The sequence below is a fragment of the Nelusetta ayraudi genome, unplaced genomic scaffold, assembly GCF_046127955.1.
Source record: "Nelusetta ayraudi isolate G7.1 ecotype Tasmania unplaced genomic scaffold, CSIRO-AGI_Nayr_v1 ptg000135l, whole genome shotgun sequence".
In the NCBI taxonomy this organism is placed as follows: Eukaryota; Metazoa; Chordata; class Actinopteri; order Tetraodontiformes; family Monacanthidae; genus Nelusetta; species Nelusetta ayraudi.
The window spans coordinates 15386294-15403744 of NW_027466185.1; the positions used below are offsets into that span (position 1 = coordinate 15386294).

The 17451-nt window shown below is 41.0% G+C and overlaps 1 protein-coding gene across 1 annotated transcript in view; it reads left to right on the plus strand.

Annotated features, from left to right (window-relative positions):
* The window catches only part of phf14 (PHD finger protein 14), a 48873-nt gene that overhangs the window by 16804 nt on the left and 14618 nt on the right, over positions 1 to 17451 (plus strand). The window contains exons 14-16 of the mRNA XM_076051490.1: positions 523 to 673; positions 7531 to 7593; positions 8528 to 8649. Coding sequence (XP_075907605.1) covers positions 523 to 673; positions 7531 to 7593; positions 8528 to 8649 — 336 coding nt within the window. The remainder of the gene's footprint in view (positions 1 to 522; positions 674 to 7530; positions 7594 to 8527; positions 8650 to 17451) is intronic.

Below are 17451 nucleotides of genomic sequence, written 5' to 3' on the forward strand. Positions count from 1 at the left end.
ACCGCTGAAGGATCTGATTCAATTCACATTAACATTCAATCAGTCCTCCTCATCATGCATTTCACATTTTGACATCACAAGACCAAGGTGAACATTTTGTCGTGTTTGTTTTTATTGAATTGTTGATGAAAAAAACGACTGTTGCATTATTCTACTTAAATGCTCTGATGTTGTGATATAATATTACTGTAGCATGCAATTTTTACATTTTCCATAAATTTCCACTCGAAGGTGGAATGTCCTTAACTTTTTGTGAGTAGCATATTACAAATTTCTTTATTTTTTAACATTAAAATTAAATTAAAATAGAGAAAAAAAAAACTTAAAACTAAAAAACAATTACATTTATATCCATTTTTTTTCACTGTCACTTTTGTTTATTAATAATAGTAATAATACATTAGACTTATATATATTCTTGTATCACAAAAAGCAGACGGCATATTTCATCCCTTTCAGAGTAACAGGAAAAATAGTGAAAATCCTTGCAGTTTATTGACGTGAGCTGGTTCCTGTTTGCAGGCAGTGTTCAGAGTGCGACCAGGCGAGCAGTGACGAGGCCGACATAGCAATGGAGACGCTACCTGACGGCACCAAGAGATCCAGGAGGCAGATCAAGGGGCCAATCAAATTCATCCCCCAGGAGATGTCACCAGAACCCAGGAAGCATCAAGTGAGAGGCACAGTGTGTGTCAGCACGCTGGATTTCTACCATTTAGTCATTGATTTATTGAAGTACAAGAAAAGTTATAATTATTAAATTCTCTTCCTTTCCAACTCCTGATGACCAACATTGAAAATGTCAGTGTAGTTCAACTCATCATTTTCACTGTGAAGTCACAGAAGGTTGAGATAAATGGTATGAGCAAAGCATCGTTGAGATATATACATATATATCTATATACATATATATCTATATTTATGAAATTGTTGGGGCTCTCACAATGACAAATAATGTATTAAGACTATAGAGCAGCAGGAGCTCCAATAATGATCTCCAGCCATTATTAGTTCATTCAGTCATCATTGAAGCCACACTTCTGACAAAGGAAGGGGGACTTGTGATACAAAAACTAAGAAATAAAACCTGGCTTGTAAAATATTTATGCTTTTAAGTTCTAGGGACCGAACTCCTTGAAGTCAGTCAACACGTATCAGCATAACTGAGTGCAGTTCCTACTGGTGTTCACAAGCACAATTCAACACGTTTTCTCTCTTCAGAACGCAAAATATTCTAGACATAAACTGGAACTGTTTGCAAAGTAACAGAAACACTTTCACCTCTCACATCAACAGGAAGTGTACCACTGATAGTAACATAATAATAACAATGATAATAATAACAATGATAATAATAATAATAATAATAATAATAATAATAATAATAATAATAATAATAATAATAGTAATAATTTAGTAACTTATTAATAGCAGTAATAATCAGTTGGCTTGCTTTAATCCTCCAATAACTTTTTTTTGAAGGTTAGACTGAATTGCACCACAGCTGATGACTTAACACTTGGTCTGCCTTGGCTGTAAGATAATTCTCACAAACATTCACGCAATGTTTACATACAAAGGATCCAAGTAAAGAACTTTATTAACACCAGAAAATAGAAGAATAGACTCAACTGCTGAGCAGCGGTGTCAAATGTCTGTTGCTGTTGACATCCGGTTGTTTTAATATTGTTATTCATACAGTCTCAGTATGAGAGGCGGCAGTTGGAAGACTGTTACCACGCAGAGGGACCAGGACTCTCCTCGATCCCTCACTGGATCCTACTTATCTTTGCCAACCACGCTCTGATCTTGCGATACAGGGCAGCCTTTCCAATCCCTGAAGAAACGCTTCAGATTGATATCTGACAGCTGGCTGGATAAAAAGTGGGGGGTTGGGCTTGTCTTTTGTTTCTCTTTACTTTTTCCATTGTCAGTACGTGACCCAGAGTCCCTGATGCGGGAATTGAGTGATCCTTTCCCTTTGTGGTGCTAGATGGCAGAGAAGATTCCTTTCCCACTGACCCTGTTCTTTTTCTTTTTTTTGTCTACAGCCTCTGTTGCAAATAAAGAGCTGGCCATTGAAATGGTGCAGTGCTTCTGCTACTTCTTCACCCTGTCCACTCAGTCTGTCTTAGAGTGGAAACCACTGGCTGTTGCAGTCCTGAGAGCAAAGCGACAGCCTTGCTGAATGTGTTTTTCAGTTAAGATTTGGAGAACCGTGGGCCCAGACGTGTGCTGAGGACCTGCTGAGGCTCTCAGGGATTATGCAGCTTTTCTGATTTTTCTCCCAGCCACTGCCACTCGTGTGAGCCACTTCAGAGCAGCATTTATCTTCAGATGCACGTTAAAATGGCAGACACTAAAAGGACTCTGCTTTGCATTTTTAATGCCTTTAACAGGACACCAAAGCACTGGCACTTCTCTAAAGCCATGTTTCAATTTATCTGCACAGGCTAATCGACCTCCCGTTGGCCTTCCAGGCTGCACTGTGTGTGTGACTTTGTCAGACAGCTGGAATTGTGTGTTCACATTTACATTTGGCCAGCAGGATTTGCAGAGCCCACAACCACCTTGATGCTGCCAAGATTCCTGCAGGGGCTCTGATTAGGTGCAGTCGCGCTTAATGACAGAAAACCAAGGCACGATTTAAATGGTTGATAAAAGATTTATAGTACACATTAGAACAACTCATTATGGCCTATATGTCTACCCATGTTGGACCACATTCTGTTAATAGGCATAGAGAAGTTGCCCATCAGGGTGCCATGTCTTGCATGGCTCACACTGTCACTGCACACTGGGAAGGTTGCTGTTTAGGTTCAGACTGAGACCCTTCTGTGTGGACTTTCCATGTTCTCCCAGTGCCTGCCTAGGACCTCTCTGGTCTCTCCAGCTTCCCACCACTGATCTTGGTACAGAGATGCACAAGAGATCAATTGGCAACTGTTGGTGTGAACGTGGATTGTTTTTTGCCGCCTTCATTCTAATATAGCTGGCTTTTCTAATGTAATTTAATGCCATGAAATGTCATGTTTAGCCGTAAACGGCATAACAATGTTACCACAGCGTTGGCCTACCCACAGATAATGTTAAGGTGCTTGCAAAAGTGCTCCCGTTCTTTTCCTATGGAGCGACCTTGGCATGGCGCACAAATAGCAGGCGCTAAAAAAACAAGAACAAAGTATTTTGTTGATGTAGACCAATGTGAACTAACATAAATTACATGGCAGAAATTACAGCCTTAAGTCTTAGGGTCAGGGTTTGAATACAATGCTTCTCAGGCCTATCTTGTCATCTTTCCTATCAGTTTTGCTAACCCCGCTTTACAGCACCTCTGAAGCCATATCAGGTTGGAAGTGAAGTATTGGTGCGCAGCCTTTTTCAGATCTCCGGTAAAGTAAATCCTGAATGGGGAAAAAAGATAGAGCATTGATCGTAATAATAATCAGTGATTAATTGAACCCTACTAGCCTGAGTCATAATGGAATGGAATCCCGACCCCTGCCTGTTAACACATATTCCTACCTTCTTGAGACTGCCCATGACATTTAGCTGCAAGCTTACAATTTGAGTTTTTCTGAGGTTGAAAGTAATGGTTTCTACTTTATAAATAATGCATAGTAGACTTAAAGATGTGTTTATATTTTTCAGCATCTAGTAATTGGGAATATATTTAGGATCATGTCAATTTTGAGTTTGTTACGTCAACTTTGGCTGTTTGGATAGAGCCGCTTCATTGGCCATTCTTAGTTGATAGTCATGCAGTTGCTTTGAAGGGCATTTCGAGGCTCGTCATTTAGATGAAGTTGTGTGTATTGAACACATCCAATAAAGCTTTCAGTCTCAACATTAAAATGACAATCCCTTAATCTATCATTAAATTGATGCTGTACTCGTCATTGCCAACCGTTTCTCTGGGTCCGTCTGGGTCACGGGGCCAGTGCTCTTAGCAAGAGAGCCCAGACTGCCCTCTCCCCAGCCACCTCCACCAGCTCGTCTGGCGGCTCCCCAAGGCCTTTCCTGGCCAGCCAGGAGACATTGTGTCTCCAGCATGTCCTGGCTCTGCCCCAGGACCTTCTCCTGGCAGGGTAAGCCTGAAACACCTCCCGAGGGAGATGTCTGAGATGCTAGTGCTGTAGTGCTGGGGATTGGTCTTGGTCTTTAGACCACTTTTTAAGGGTCTTGTCTCAGACTCTGAGGCATTTTTTCTTGGGCTTGTCTTGGGCTTGGACTGAACAGACCGGGAGCTTCTGATCCAGACCAGCGGAGACTCAGCCAACACTGTAATGACACGATAATAACAGAAAAGAATCTAGCTGCTGCCATTTAACGCTCTGTTGATGACACCCAGAGTGACACCCTGTCCCCTTATTCCTAGTTCTTTTTTTATTTTTTATTTTATGAAGCAAAGTTGTTTTCTTGAAAATGGTTCAGAATAGTTGCAAAGCAGCCAAATGTTGAAGAAAAAGATTAAAAGACACCTTATTGAAAAGAGATGTTGCTGTTCCATTTAGAAGCAAACTGGGATTTAAAAAAAAGATACTAGTGATTTTTTTCTGTTTTGTTGTAATTTTTCTTTGATATATAAAGTCTTGGTCTGGTCTTGGTCTCAATGCTCTCTAGTCTTGATAATGTCTTGGTCTTGGTTGGTGCCGTCTTGACTACAACACTTTGAGACGCATCCTAACCAGCTGCCCGTGCACCTCAGCTGGTTCCTCTTGATGCAGAGGAGCAGTGGCTCAACTCCAAGCTCCTTGTGGGGAACGAAACTCCTCCACCTATCTTTCAGGGACAGTCCAACCTCCTTTGTGGTGGCAACTCATTTCGTCCACTTGTATTCACGACCTAATTCTTTCAGTCATGACCTCAAAGCTCATGACAATAGGTGAGATTTGGATGGTATATTGACTGATTAATCACCACAGCGGATTGCTTTAGTGTCTGCAAGACCTGGAGATACTGGATCTCCTCCATTTGGGGCAGGACTTCCCTCCCGATCCTCAATGAGCACTCCATCCTTTCTCCGGCTGAGGACCGTGGCCTCAGATTTGGAGGTGCTGATCCTCATCCCAGCCGCTTCATAGTCAGCTGGGAACCACTCTCATGAGAACTGCAGGTCTATACATGACGAGGCCAAAAGGACCACTTCATCTGCAAACAGCAGAGATGGGATCCTCAGGTCACCAAACCGAAGCCCACCCTCCCACCTGGTTACACCTAGAAATTCTGTTCATATAAACTACAAAAGGAACCAGTGATACAAAGGGCAGCCACCTCCCACAGGACACCAGTCCCACTGACATACTTTATTCACATCACATATCAGATCTTCGCTGTTTGTGCCTGGAGTAAAAACTATTAAGTGGAACTTTTGTCTTGTAATTTAGTGCCTTTTGGTGCTCATTTAAACCTTGCGTAACCTCTCAAGATATGCAATTCTGCACTTAGAAATGTGAGAATGACATTAATGTGTGGTTATCACCATGTCCTATACTGTGGTAATTGGTCTAATCCCCTGTAAAACGGTTTATGCATGTTAAAGATGCATGTGTGTATTTAATTGAAAGATTAATTTTACACTAAACTTAAACTGCCAGCAGTTTAAATTTCCTCACTTGAGCAGAGTCTCTGAGGGAACGCATGCTGTTTGGTTTTGTTTTTTTGCTTAGCCGGCAGCCTGCTTTGCACTCCTGCAGTATAGATTAGCTTCAGAGACATGACTAAAATGCATAAATACCCAAATAATGTCAGGCCTTCTGTTTGATGGCGTCGGCCCGGGAGAAATAAGAAAAAGGTCTGGAAGAGCCAAATTGGCGGCATCTTTGCAGTTTGTACTCTTAATGATAAGTGCACCATCTGGCACTTGGTACCCAGCCAAAAGGCACAGATGGAATTGTTTTCACAATCTGTTTAAATATGTTGTCAATTTTTCTTCCCCTTTTAAGTCTCTCCCCTGCAACCTCAACATTTGGTCACCAGCAATAAGATGAATCTTGCCCTTGCCATTCAAACTCTGTTCAGTCTCTTGGGAGGAGAAACAGGCTTTATCCCAATGGTGACAGCAGTTTTGGTTTTGTCGATGTTTGTTCAACACTGTTTAGTCTTATAAAGAATGTGACCAGTCCCCTGCCAAGTTAGGTGGTTTTGTCGTGCCACACCATGGTTAACCGTTAAGGAGGCCTTAAATCTAAGTCAAATGGGTACTGCATTGATCAAGGCTATTTTTGTATTTCACCCCAACTACTCCTAGGCAGATAATGGCCCTCTGGAGTCTGGTTCTGCCCTAGGTTTCTTCCCACAGGGGAGTTTTTCCCAGCCACTGTCGCATCTTGCTTGCTCCGGGGGCCCGGTTGGTTCTCTCTGATTGTATAAAGCGCTTTGAGACGCCTTTGGTTGTGATTTAGCGCTGTACAAATAAAGTTTTATTATTTTATTATTATTATTATTATTATTAAGGTCGATCACTAATTACCCTTGCTTTGATATGAAGTTTCATTTTATTTTTAGTTTTTCTGCCTTTTTCCCTTATCAATCAGGTTTGTGTCTCTAAGTGAAGGGTGACTAACTATGGTGCTTTGAATAAGAAACAAAGGCCCAAGATTTCAATACCACTCAACAGCCGTCATCAAAGTAGAATAGGCCTTCGCTGACGTTCTACTTGGACTAAACTGCTACTTAACCTAAATGAAGTCTCCTTGAGCAACACTTAATTTCCAAAGCATTCCAAATCAATAAGCTCGCATTCACAATTAACGGTAAACTAAGATCGAGGATCCTGTCGAAACGAAAGGCGATTTTCAGAACTTACTCAGCAGGGCAAGTCGGTCAAGCTTCAAAGAGGCCACCAGAAGTACACTACGTGAGCGTAAACACGTTTCTCCAACAAACTGTGTATTCACCATTTTATATTCGACACAATTGAGACAATGACAAAACAATCTATTCATTGAAAATAAAAGTGATATTTGCATTTATTTTTGAGAATATGCAACCGGGACACTCACAACATCCAGGTATTGGGGAAAGGTCCGTTTATCTGCAGCCAAGGCTCTCTCCTCTCCTCCTTCAGCCACTGGGACTTCAAAATACAGCCTTCGCTATTGGTATTGGTTTAAGACCTCAACGCTGGCTTTAGTGTCGCAGACTTGCGACCTGATTGGCTGTCGTAACTGACTGTGTCCGTTCACTTAGAGTGCACTGTTGATTCTGAAGGCCTAGGGCAGATTTGATAGAACCTCAAAACACAGCCTAGGCTGGAGTCTGATTGGATAAAAACTCTGCCATCATATACAACACTGGTGGCAGCGCAACCTAGTGGATAAAGAATATAGAGAGTCATTTTATTTACATATTTCCAAAAAAATACTTTTCTGAGTATGTTTAAGGCCTTGCTGGCCCTGACAGCCAACCCCTGCTCTTCTTCTCCTAAAATAGCAAATGTCTCCTTTTATTTGTTTCCTTGATTGCTGTCCAATCTCACACACAATTTCTTACCAAAGTTTTTTTTGAATTTATTTTCATGTTTTACAGAGAACAAGAGGGCAGAAAAGGAAGAGAGTTCCCATATGTGAAGACAGAGAAGATAAAATAGAGGTTTGTCAAACAAAATATTAACATATTCACTCATATTTTGCAGAAGGTGTAATTGTTTTTGTTACAATCATTTGCTGCAGATAACTTTAGAACTTTGATGACAAGAAATAATATGGTTTTCTTTTGGGGTGGGGGGGATTACGTGATACCTTAAAAAATGTACTTCTGAACAAATCAGACAGTATGTCATTGTATATACTGCAGTATAGTTTGGGAGGAGGTAAAATTGCAGATAAATTGCATTACCATGACAACCCCTCCCCACCATAGTACTGTAAAAATAGGACAATAGATAATTACTTTTTCCAGATGTATTTCACCCGCATTACAAACCTAATGTAATGTCTTCTGCTCACAATATGATATACTGGACTCACTATTCATTTTCCTTTTAGGATTCATACTTGGACCTCTGCTTAACTGTCTTTTTTCAGTGCTAATGTTTAGAAGGGCCACACTATCGCTGAAAACGTCTTGTTTTCTGCCCCATAAGTAGTGGGCACTCTTTGTTTTTATTGTGCACAATTTTAATGTGCTTCTCAAGTCTGGCCTCAGTGTTTTTTATTGCTAAAAAGATCTGTGTCCACTTGGTTTGAGACCTTAGAAAAATAAGATTGAATAAACAGCGGTTCTGTCAAATGACATATGAAGTGGTTTTTGAGCACAAGGTTGACTCCTCTATAACTCGTTTTGTTGAAGAGCTGTTTCACAGACCTTGATGTTTCTTCTCATGAAAGCACCACAGATGATGGTGGGTTGATATTAGGTTAGAAAAGAACAAATAAAAAAAAATTGGGGGGAATCGAAAACACATTTGATGCATATTTAATGTTTACAAGCCAACCAACTGAAAGATGCTGTTTCATTCTGAAATGGAAATGGAAATATTGTTGATGAGTGCTTCTTACCTGATCTTCTCCCTCTGTTTCCATAGGAACCCTCGCCACGGGAGCGGCGACAACGGCAGTCTGCCATGCTGAAAAAACCCAAATCTGACGACACCAGGACAGAGTGTACAAGCTGCAAAGGACCTGGAGACAACGAAAATCTAGTGAGGTGTGTGTGTGTGTGTGTGTGTGTGTGTGTGTGTGTGTGTGTGTGTGTGTGTGTGTGTGTGTGTGTGTGTGTGTGTGTGTGTGTGTGTGTGTGTGTGTGTGTGTGTGTGTGTGTGCAAGAGAGACAGAGGAAGCAGGGGGGCCGGAGGAAGCAGGGGGGCCGTATTATTAGACATTCGGTGTGTGGGTGTGTGTGTGTGTGTGTGTGTTGGTGGCATGAGGCAGCCATATCCTCCTGATGATTAAAGTTCAGTCTTCATTAGGCCTCGGCTGCCTGGCCCCTGCAGAATGATAGTGCTGCAGGTAGCTTCTCCATAGGCCCCCCTATATTGACCTGCCACATACATTTGCACACTTCATTAAGGCATAATGAATAGCTCAATTTATTCTGCTTCTTCCTTGGGATTTCAGCTGTCTGGCTGCTAATAACAAGGATTCCTGTTTGACATTGAAATTCTCTCTTTCAAAAAAAACAAAACAAAATACAAAACAAAATGTCATGACTTCAGCCAGTGAGAACACATATATGCAGTGTGTATGTGTGATCTATTTCAATTCTTTTTGTTAAAAAAAATAAATAAACGGCGCACGTGAACACTTTGTTTAACCACCACCACCACCTCTTTTCATTGGTTCTCACGCCAACACCAAATCCTCTGGTTTAACCTCCTAAGACCCAAGGCATGCATTTTCATTTTCTCTTTATTTAGGCTAATTGGGACCTGATGAGTGGAAAAATGAAAAAGAATTATCTTTTTACATGTTATAGTTTCTGAGCAAAATGATGTCCAAATATGAGATATTACATATTTAGACGCATACTATTTATATTTTGAAAAATTCGACTTCCATGATAAACATTGAACACTTCTGTACATATATGAACAAGAATCAACCATGACATTAGTTTGAATTTTTTGACCTGGTCGACGTTTGGATTGGGGGAAGCCATCTGAACCTCTGGCTGGCTTGACGGCCATCTTTAATCTAACATGTGATGTGCTATACTCTTCTTCCACCACTAGGTGGCAGTTTAATGTTCTCGTAAGTGGACACCAGGCCCTTGTAGTCCAAAATTTAATATGGTGGTCTAGACAGCCGAAAAAATGTGACGTCAACACGCGTCAACGCCAGGTCTTAGGAGGTTAAAGGTCATCCAAAAACTAGAAACAACAGCATCAAATAAATGTCAATTATATATTCAATTATATCCTATCATTGAAAATGATCAATGCCAGAGTCAAAAATCATAGGAAACAGTGCATTTTACTAACGATACTACTAATAAAGTCATGAATTAGTCATTTTTGATACAGACTCTGAAGAAGCATTTAGTTTCCTTTGATTTTGTCGTCCGTCGATGTCTCGTCCTTTTCCTAAAGTCCAATTGCTTATTGAGACGGGACCGTCATCTTCATCTTCTTCACCGCTTTGTGTGTGACGTGACAGTGTTGCTTGATGGGGGTTGTGAGAGGTGTGCTGCCCTGACTCTTTCTATCTTTGCATTGCACAGGTTGTGAGAAGCGGGGCAGCCACCTCACCTCACCCCCCCCATTAATACTCGGGATGGCCGATGACCATTGGCTTAGACACAGAGAGAGGGCAAATTGGGCTGTTTGAAGAGTGCAGCTCGAGTCAGTGCTGAAGAAATGCCACCTGCACACAAGCGCCCCCTGTTCAACAAATCTGACCCAAACTGGACCGACGAAAATTTGAGCGGAACTGTCCTTATCCAAATTGTGGTACAAGTCTTTGCTACAGCGAAAACATTTTTTTTTTCCATCATTCCTTTTCACAAATGATTTTTCAAGAAGTGACTCTTTTTTTGTCTTTACTAGTTGCATGTGAAACTTTTAGCCAAGTTAGACACAAAAGCTGTGTACTTTAACTTTGTATATTTATTTTTGCATTTTCTTTTTTTTTATCAATAACTGCAACACATCACATGTGCTAAATTAGTAGGATTTAACATTAAAAATGATGTTTGGATCTATTTTATTTTGGCGCATCTAATAATGAATGTCGTCATTATGGTACATTAAAAAATAAATAGTGTTCTTTGGGCTGGAGGTCACAGAGTCCCTTCTGCTTCCATGTAACCCTGTCTTCTGCTTCATATACACTTTTTGTTGCTACCTTATGCCAAGTGAAAAAAACTGAAATACACGACTGACTGTTCAGGAACATTCTCAACTGTCAGTTGGTGCTTTCTTTTTTTTCTTATTCTGAAAAGTAATGGAAAAAAATATTATCAGTGTATTTACGATGCTCAACAGTAAATGATGAAAAGTATGAACAAGTCAGCTTGATTGTATTATAATGCCAACTTTTGTGTGTTACGTGTCGCAGTGAACAATGCTGCCATGCAAGACCCGCGGTAGAAACAAGCAGTAGTGACCAGTAGTGCTTCTTCAATCCTAGTCCACTCGTCTGTTGTCTCAAGAGGCATTTTAAAGTCTTCCTCTGTCACTTTATCCTGATAGATAAACTCAAGGCCTTTACAGACTTGGTGTCTCATTTATGAAAAATGTGCAGATGATCACCAACAATTAGTTTTGCATCAAATCTTTTCAGAGTGGTTGCAATGTGCGTTTTTGCGTTTTGCACAGTAGAAGTGTTGCAGCGTGAAACTTTGGTCTTGAATTTCTCGTCCCTCTTCTAAAAATTAATTATTTCATTTGATTCTTTAACATGTTGCCGTCACATGAGCTGGCAGCACCGTGGATGTTGATTGGCTGATGCTCTGACCGCATTGCAAACGCTGTGAAAATAATCACACTTGAACGAATAAAGACTAATAAGATTAATTCAAAAGATAATAAAAAATTGTCTACTTGTATTGCACTAATAATAGCCCACCAAGTCTGTAAGTGCCTTGTGTTTGTCATCTAAGAGGGCAAGTGTCATAGTGCGGCCTCACATATCACTATTTTACCTATATGCATGTTTGTGGGAATAGTTGTCTGTCTTTCTAGACCAGGTTATTTTTTTTGCTGGATGGAGGGGTGTCCTGCAAACCTGTGAAGTGTTGTCATCACTGAACAGGTCTTTTATTTTTGCACTAAACAATTTTTTAGATTTGAAGAATAAAATAACTGGGAAACAAAACCCAAAGGTGACGGCTCAATAATGGCTCCATCTTGGTCTCATTCTGAAAGAGGGGTGCTAACATCAGCACGCTGCCCAAGGCCTTCATTAGGGTCCGTTTGTCCAACTGCACATTAATAGCAATATCTAATCAGCAGGTTCCTTGACAGCAGCTCAGTTCATTTAGACCTGTAGACGTCGTCAAGACGACCTGCTGCAAGCCAGGCATCAGAAAAGTGAAGCCAACTAGGGGGGAAAGAAGTTATTTCAGTGACTCAGAATGTAGGAAAGTTGTTTGTGTCAGTTGAGCTGGTCTGAGATTTTCTGAATGTGCTGGTTTTTCACTCGCAACCATCTCTTGGTTGATCGAGAAAGACACAATCAATGCAGTCTCATCGGGGCAGACATTCTCTGTTGGTGCCAGAGGTGGGCGGAGGATGCTTCAGAATGACAGTCACAGTTAGTCCATGAACCTTTTGCTGTAACCAAGGAATTTTGTAGAGCGTATCTGAAAAAATACAACACACATTGAAGCAGCATGTCAGCTGGTGTACACTAAGAACAGTAAACTGAAGGTTCACTTCCCACAGGTTCACCAGAACAGGAGGATAGAAGAGCAGAACCTTTCCCCTGGTCTGATGAGTGTTTCTGCAGCGTCCTACGTGGTTAATAACCAGAATTTGGTGCAGACGTCACAGTTCCAAATGGGCAGTTATACAACAATTATACAACTGCACCAGAGTTGCATCTGCAGTCATTATGAATGCCAGGTAGCTGCTTCTATACCAGCTACTCTTAGTATTTATTGGAAAGGCCGCTGTTCTTATGTGTTTGTGCTTCTACCTGATGATGCAGTTCAGTTCATTTTGAAGCCTACCTGAGTTTTGCTGCTGACCGTGTCAGCGCTTGACCACAACAATATACCCTTGTTCTGACGATACCTTCAGTCCAGTGGAGAACCCTGTGGAGTTGCATTGTGGCTGTGTAACCCTGATACCTGGTGCAAACGCTCTCGTGTCAATATGGATCCAAAATCTATACAACATGTCGTTGAATTGATGGCACAAAGAATTTAGCCAGTTGTGAACCAGGTCCTCAAGAATCCCTTCTCTGAAGTAGATTTTCTTTCTAAATTGTGTTGACGGGTATTCTTGGAGTGAAAAGATTTCTCGTTCCCGTGTTGATAACGTAAAAAAAACAACAAAAAAAACATTAAATCTCTGAAGTGTAAAATAGCTCTGCAGTGTGAAACCACCCATAAATAAGATGATCAAAGACTGTGTTCCAGTGATGCAAAGCATGGCTCCTTGTATTTACTCAGATCTGTACAATAATTGAAAAATAGAAATGAAATTGTGCAACCTTGTTAATTTTTAATGCCAGGTAGGTCCAGTACACGGTGGAAAAAAATGCTGATTGAAAAGGCCAATTTTATCGTTTTGTTTGTTTGTAATCATGTCATAAGATTGTGGAGTTCAGTTCATATTTGTGACGAGGCCTTGCGTTACTTTGTGTTTGCAGGTGAGGAAATATGTGTCACGAATCTTGGACTTTCTTGTGTGTTGCCGTGATGTCTGTGAAGTGAGAATGTGATCTGGCTTGTGTTGTGTTGGTGAAGTGTCGGCCTTTGGCCCGCTGCTCTTGCAAATGAAGCAGAGCTTTAATAAACTCTTGACTTTTTCACCTTATTGTCGCAGTGATAAATGAGTGTCAGCCAACTAATTAATTGTTCTAAAGATGCTGCAGCAATGGTCCGTTTGTGCCAGTAATGCCCACTGTCACATGTGATTTATCACCTGGAAATTGCTGCTCTTTGGGGGGGTCTGGTGGGGGAGGGGTGGGGGAAGAGCTCCGATGAACTGTTGACGGTGGAGTCAGGATTGATCTATTAGATTCTCCTACTGTAGTAATGTGGTTACAATTAAAGGTAATACACAGGCACAGAGATGACTCCATGGAGAACGTTTCACTCTTCATATTGCAATATATTATGTAGTATTTTTTACCTATCAGTTTTGGGGCCACCACCACAAAGACCTTCCAGTGTTGAACACTGGATGGAACCTTCTCATCATGGTGAACCTAGGCTGCCCCAGTTCCTCATCCTCTTGCCCTGAGGATCTTTGAGGAGCACATTGCAGAGGCGATCGCAGACCTCCAGGTATCTCAGCATCAGCAAGTGCCTGCTAGACGCACCAGTCCCTGAAAGAGGAGAAGCAGAGGGATAAAGAGAGTGAGAGGGGGAGGAAAAGCTACAAGGAGGTTGTGGAAAACAGTAACCTTTGCAAAGATGAGTGTGTTTCCTATTACTCCTCTGACACAGGATGTGGGGAGATGATTTAATGGCGGCATTTTGTTTTTGCTGACTTCACTCTTTCTCCTCCTATTAGAGAAGAAAACACAGCAGCAACAGCATGAGGGAAGTGAGGCCATGCAGCTGAAAGCCCTCTCTTTCAGCTGCATTGCCGTCCCTTTATCTGACTTATTCACTCTAGTGGCCATGTATGTTCCTTCTAAAGTACTCATCCTCTACTGCTTGGTATGCAATAATTATTGTCTAATGATATTTTAACTCCATAGTCCCAATGAATTGAGTTGTTAATATTAACTACAATGATCAATGATCTGAAATTGTCTATCGAATTGTGCTCTGTGTGTGTGTGTGTGTGTGTGTGTGTGTGTGTGTGTGTGTGTGTGTGTGTGTGTGTGTGTGTGTGTGTGTACACACAGGGCTTTCAGGTGCATGTGTGTGTGTGTCACTAGTAAAATGGTCATTACAAGGTCTTGATATTAGACTTGATGTTAATTTCCATCCAGGTGCTGCGCTTTTTGCGCTGTCTTTCATCTCATACTTACAGTTGGGGCAAATAAATCAAGCAGAGTTGTGGCCAGTTCACTGGGGACCCCTGCTGGAATATATAGGAATCTTTGGACAGATACATAGTCATGCAGAAGATCTCTTCCTCCTACACCCTCTCTTTAACTTTGTGGCAGTGAATGATTGGCTTGCAGATGATCTCATAAAGACAGAGTGTGTGACTTGGCTTACTGCACCGTTGCAGTCAGCACCTCATTCATTACCTTCTCCTCCCTTGTTAAACAGCGGCTGGTTTCTAAAGAACCAATGGCCTAACGGTAAATCAAAAAAAGGGCCCACTCAGTCCAATAATCCACTCTGCTCTATACATCCACACTTGGACACTTTGAGTCATACCAAATGGTTTGTGTCATATTGATTTTGAGTCACGTTGTCTCCAAGGTAATTACATTGCCCTCTTGTGATAAATTCACTGCGTTGTTTTAGTCACCTTTGCTCAAAAGGCTGTGCTGCTGGACAGAAAATAAGTTTTTTGAGTCGGTGAAGCGAGTGTCGATACGTGGAGTCTTTGACGAGGGACACAAAGCAGTTGGCGAGCAGCAAACATCAATATCCTCCTCGCTTCTGCCCCCTGAAGATAGTTTAGCTCACTACTTCATTTCCTTGATTTTGATGTGTGTGTGTGTGTGTGTGTGTGTGTGTGTGTGTGTGTGTGTGTGTGTGTGTGTGTGTGTGTGTGTGTGTGTGTGTGTGTGTGTGTGTGTGTGTGTCATTGTTCTCGCCATCTGTCTTTGTTGTGATGCGCACTTGACCATTTAATTAAGACAAAGATTTGAAGAAATGTCTCCTTTAAGTACAGTATACTCAAAAGTGTCATGATTACATTTGCATTTTCATTTGTACGAAATGTATAAAAAAAACTTCATAAATAATAATACATAAACTGCCAAACGTGTATTGTTCAAGTTATAAAATATGCGTTAACATTTATCTTGTTATAACATCACTGATCAAGCATTTTGATCAAAGAAAAAGTCAATATTTTCATAGATTTTTGTTAAGTTCATGTTGGTGTTTACACAAACCTTCACTTGCACACTGAGCCGTTATGATTTACACATGCAGCAAAAAATAGAAAATGATCTGTGCACATCAAACGCATACTGGAACTCCTCCTGGAGTGTCAAGAAGCGTGCAAGTAGCGCCACCACCAGGTTGGACAACTCCTAATATTGCTAAATCAATTATCCATGTGTAAAGTAGCTGGTTCATCTGTATGATGTACAGTACTTTTATTTTATCCCCACTTGTTTTTCCCATTACATCAATGTTGAAATGAAAATTCTATTTCCAACTTCTGGACTGCTAATGCTGTTAGCTGGTTGTCTAGGTTCTTTTTTTTCTTCTTTTTTTTTCTTTTTATTTCAGCATTTCATTAATTTTACATAGCGGTTCACAACCGTTTCAGATAAGTAATAAGTTGTAAAATAAATGTAAAGTAAATAAATTGCCTAGGTTGTGTGTTATGGCAGATCAGATTTTACAATTGACTCTCCTAAAACTGTTTAAAATGAAGAAAAATACAAAAATAAGAAACATGAGCAAAGCTTCATAATATTAATACAATGCAATATATTATACATCTACCCAAACTTGATACTAAGGGGCTGGCAGGATAAAGTACAGGTAGAAATTGACGTCCTGGGTAAACTAAGAAATTTTAGGTGTGAAAAGCTTAAAGAACCAAATCTTCTCCAACAACTCAAACCTTCACTAAAATCTCCTTGCAAGGAACACTGGCATGTTTAATGCACTCCATGCTGGAGTTGTGCTTAAGAATGAGGTCTTTGGCACTCTCTGGAGTAATCAAAGCACTTTCTTTATTCCAAACTCAGACCAAAAACATGGAGCTAACAAACATCCTGAGTGATGAGAAGAGAACTTTTCTTTACGTAAAGATCAACTACAAGATAAAAGTGGACAAAATCACCAAGTGAGTGAAACATGTGTAACAGACAAAAGCAATCAATCATGTCCACTCCTCCCTCTTGCTTCCAATAAGATTACATCAATCAATAATGTCTATTATGACTGATTGGATTGTGTCTCCTTCTAAAGCAGGGAAAGGGAGGGCGCCACTCAATTTTCCCAATGATTAAAGCAGGGGGCAAATTGCTTTGATAACATCAAGGACTTTGCTGTGGCTCAGTGTGTAAGGGCAGGAGTGGAGAAGGCAGTCAAACTCGTCACAGAAGCTGAGACAGTTGAGCTGGATTCTATATATATATATATTTGTATTTCAAAATCTTTACGGAGTACAAAAAAATGTGATGGGAAAAAAAATCGATGGCAGAAACCAAAGCCAAGCCTTGCGAGCGACACGGCAGAGTTGCCAGTCGATGAAGTCAGTCAGGGCAGTGGTGGGAAACAAAACCAGACAGGATCAGTCAACGGGTCATCAGCCATCACCGTCAAAAACCACCAGGTCTTTGTGTTTTCACATGAGCACCTGCTCCATGTTGCTGGGCTGGAGTTAAGCCCGGCCTGGCCTACAGGTGGCGCTATTGTGACCAAGAAGATGCGTGGAAATACACTCTCCAGTGAGCTGGTTTTTATCTAGCTACAATGTTGATGAAGTGGTAAATATGGAGATGAAATCAAAGCGCCATTAGCCGTTTTAGCATTCATACACGTGGCTCACGCACACTCATGCACCCCAAAACCTGTATATATAACGTCTTAGTCAAGCCCCCAGAGTCCAAGATGTTCCTCACCCAGCGCAGACTGCAAAAAAGTTTTTTGACTTCCGCTTTAATGCGCCCATAGAGCATGTGCAGTAGGGTCACTTCCCATCATGCCTCTGATCTATTTGGCCAATCAGAACACGTCAGGATGCAG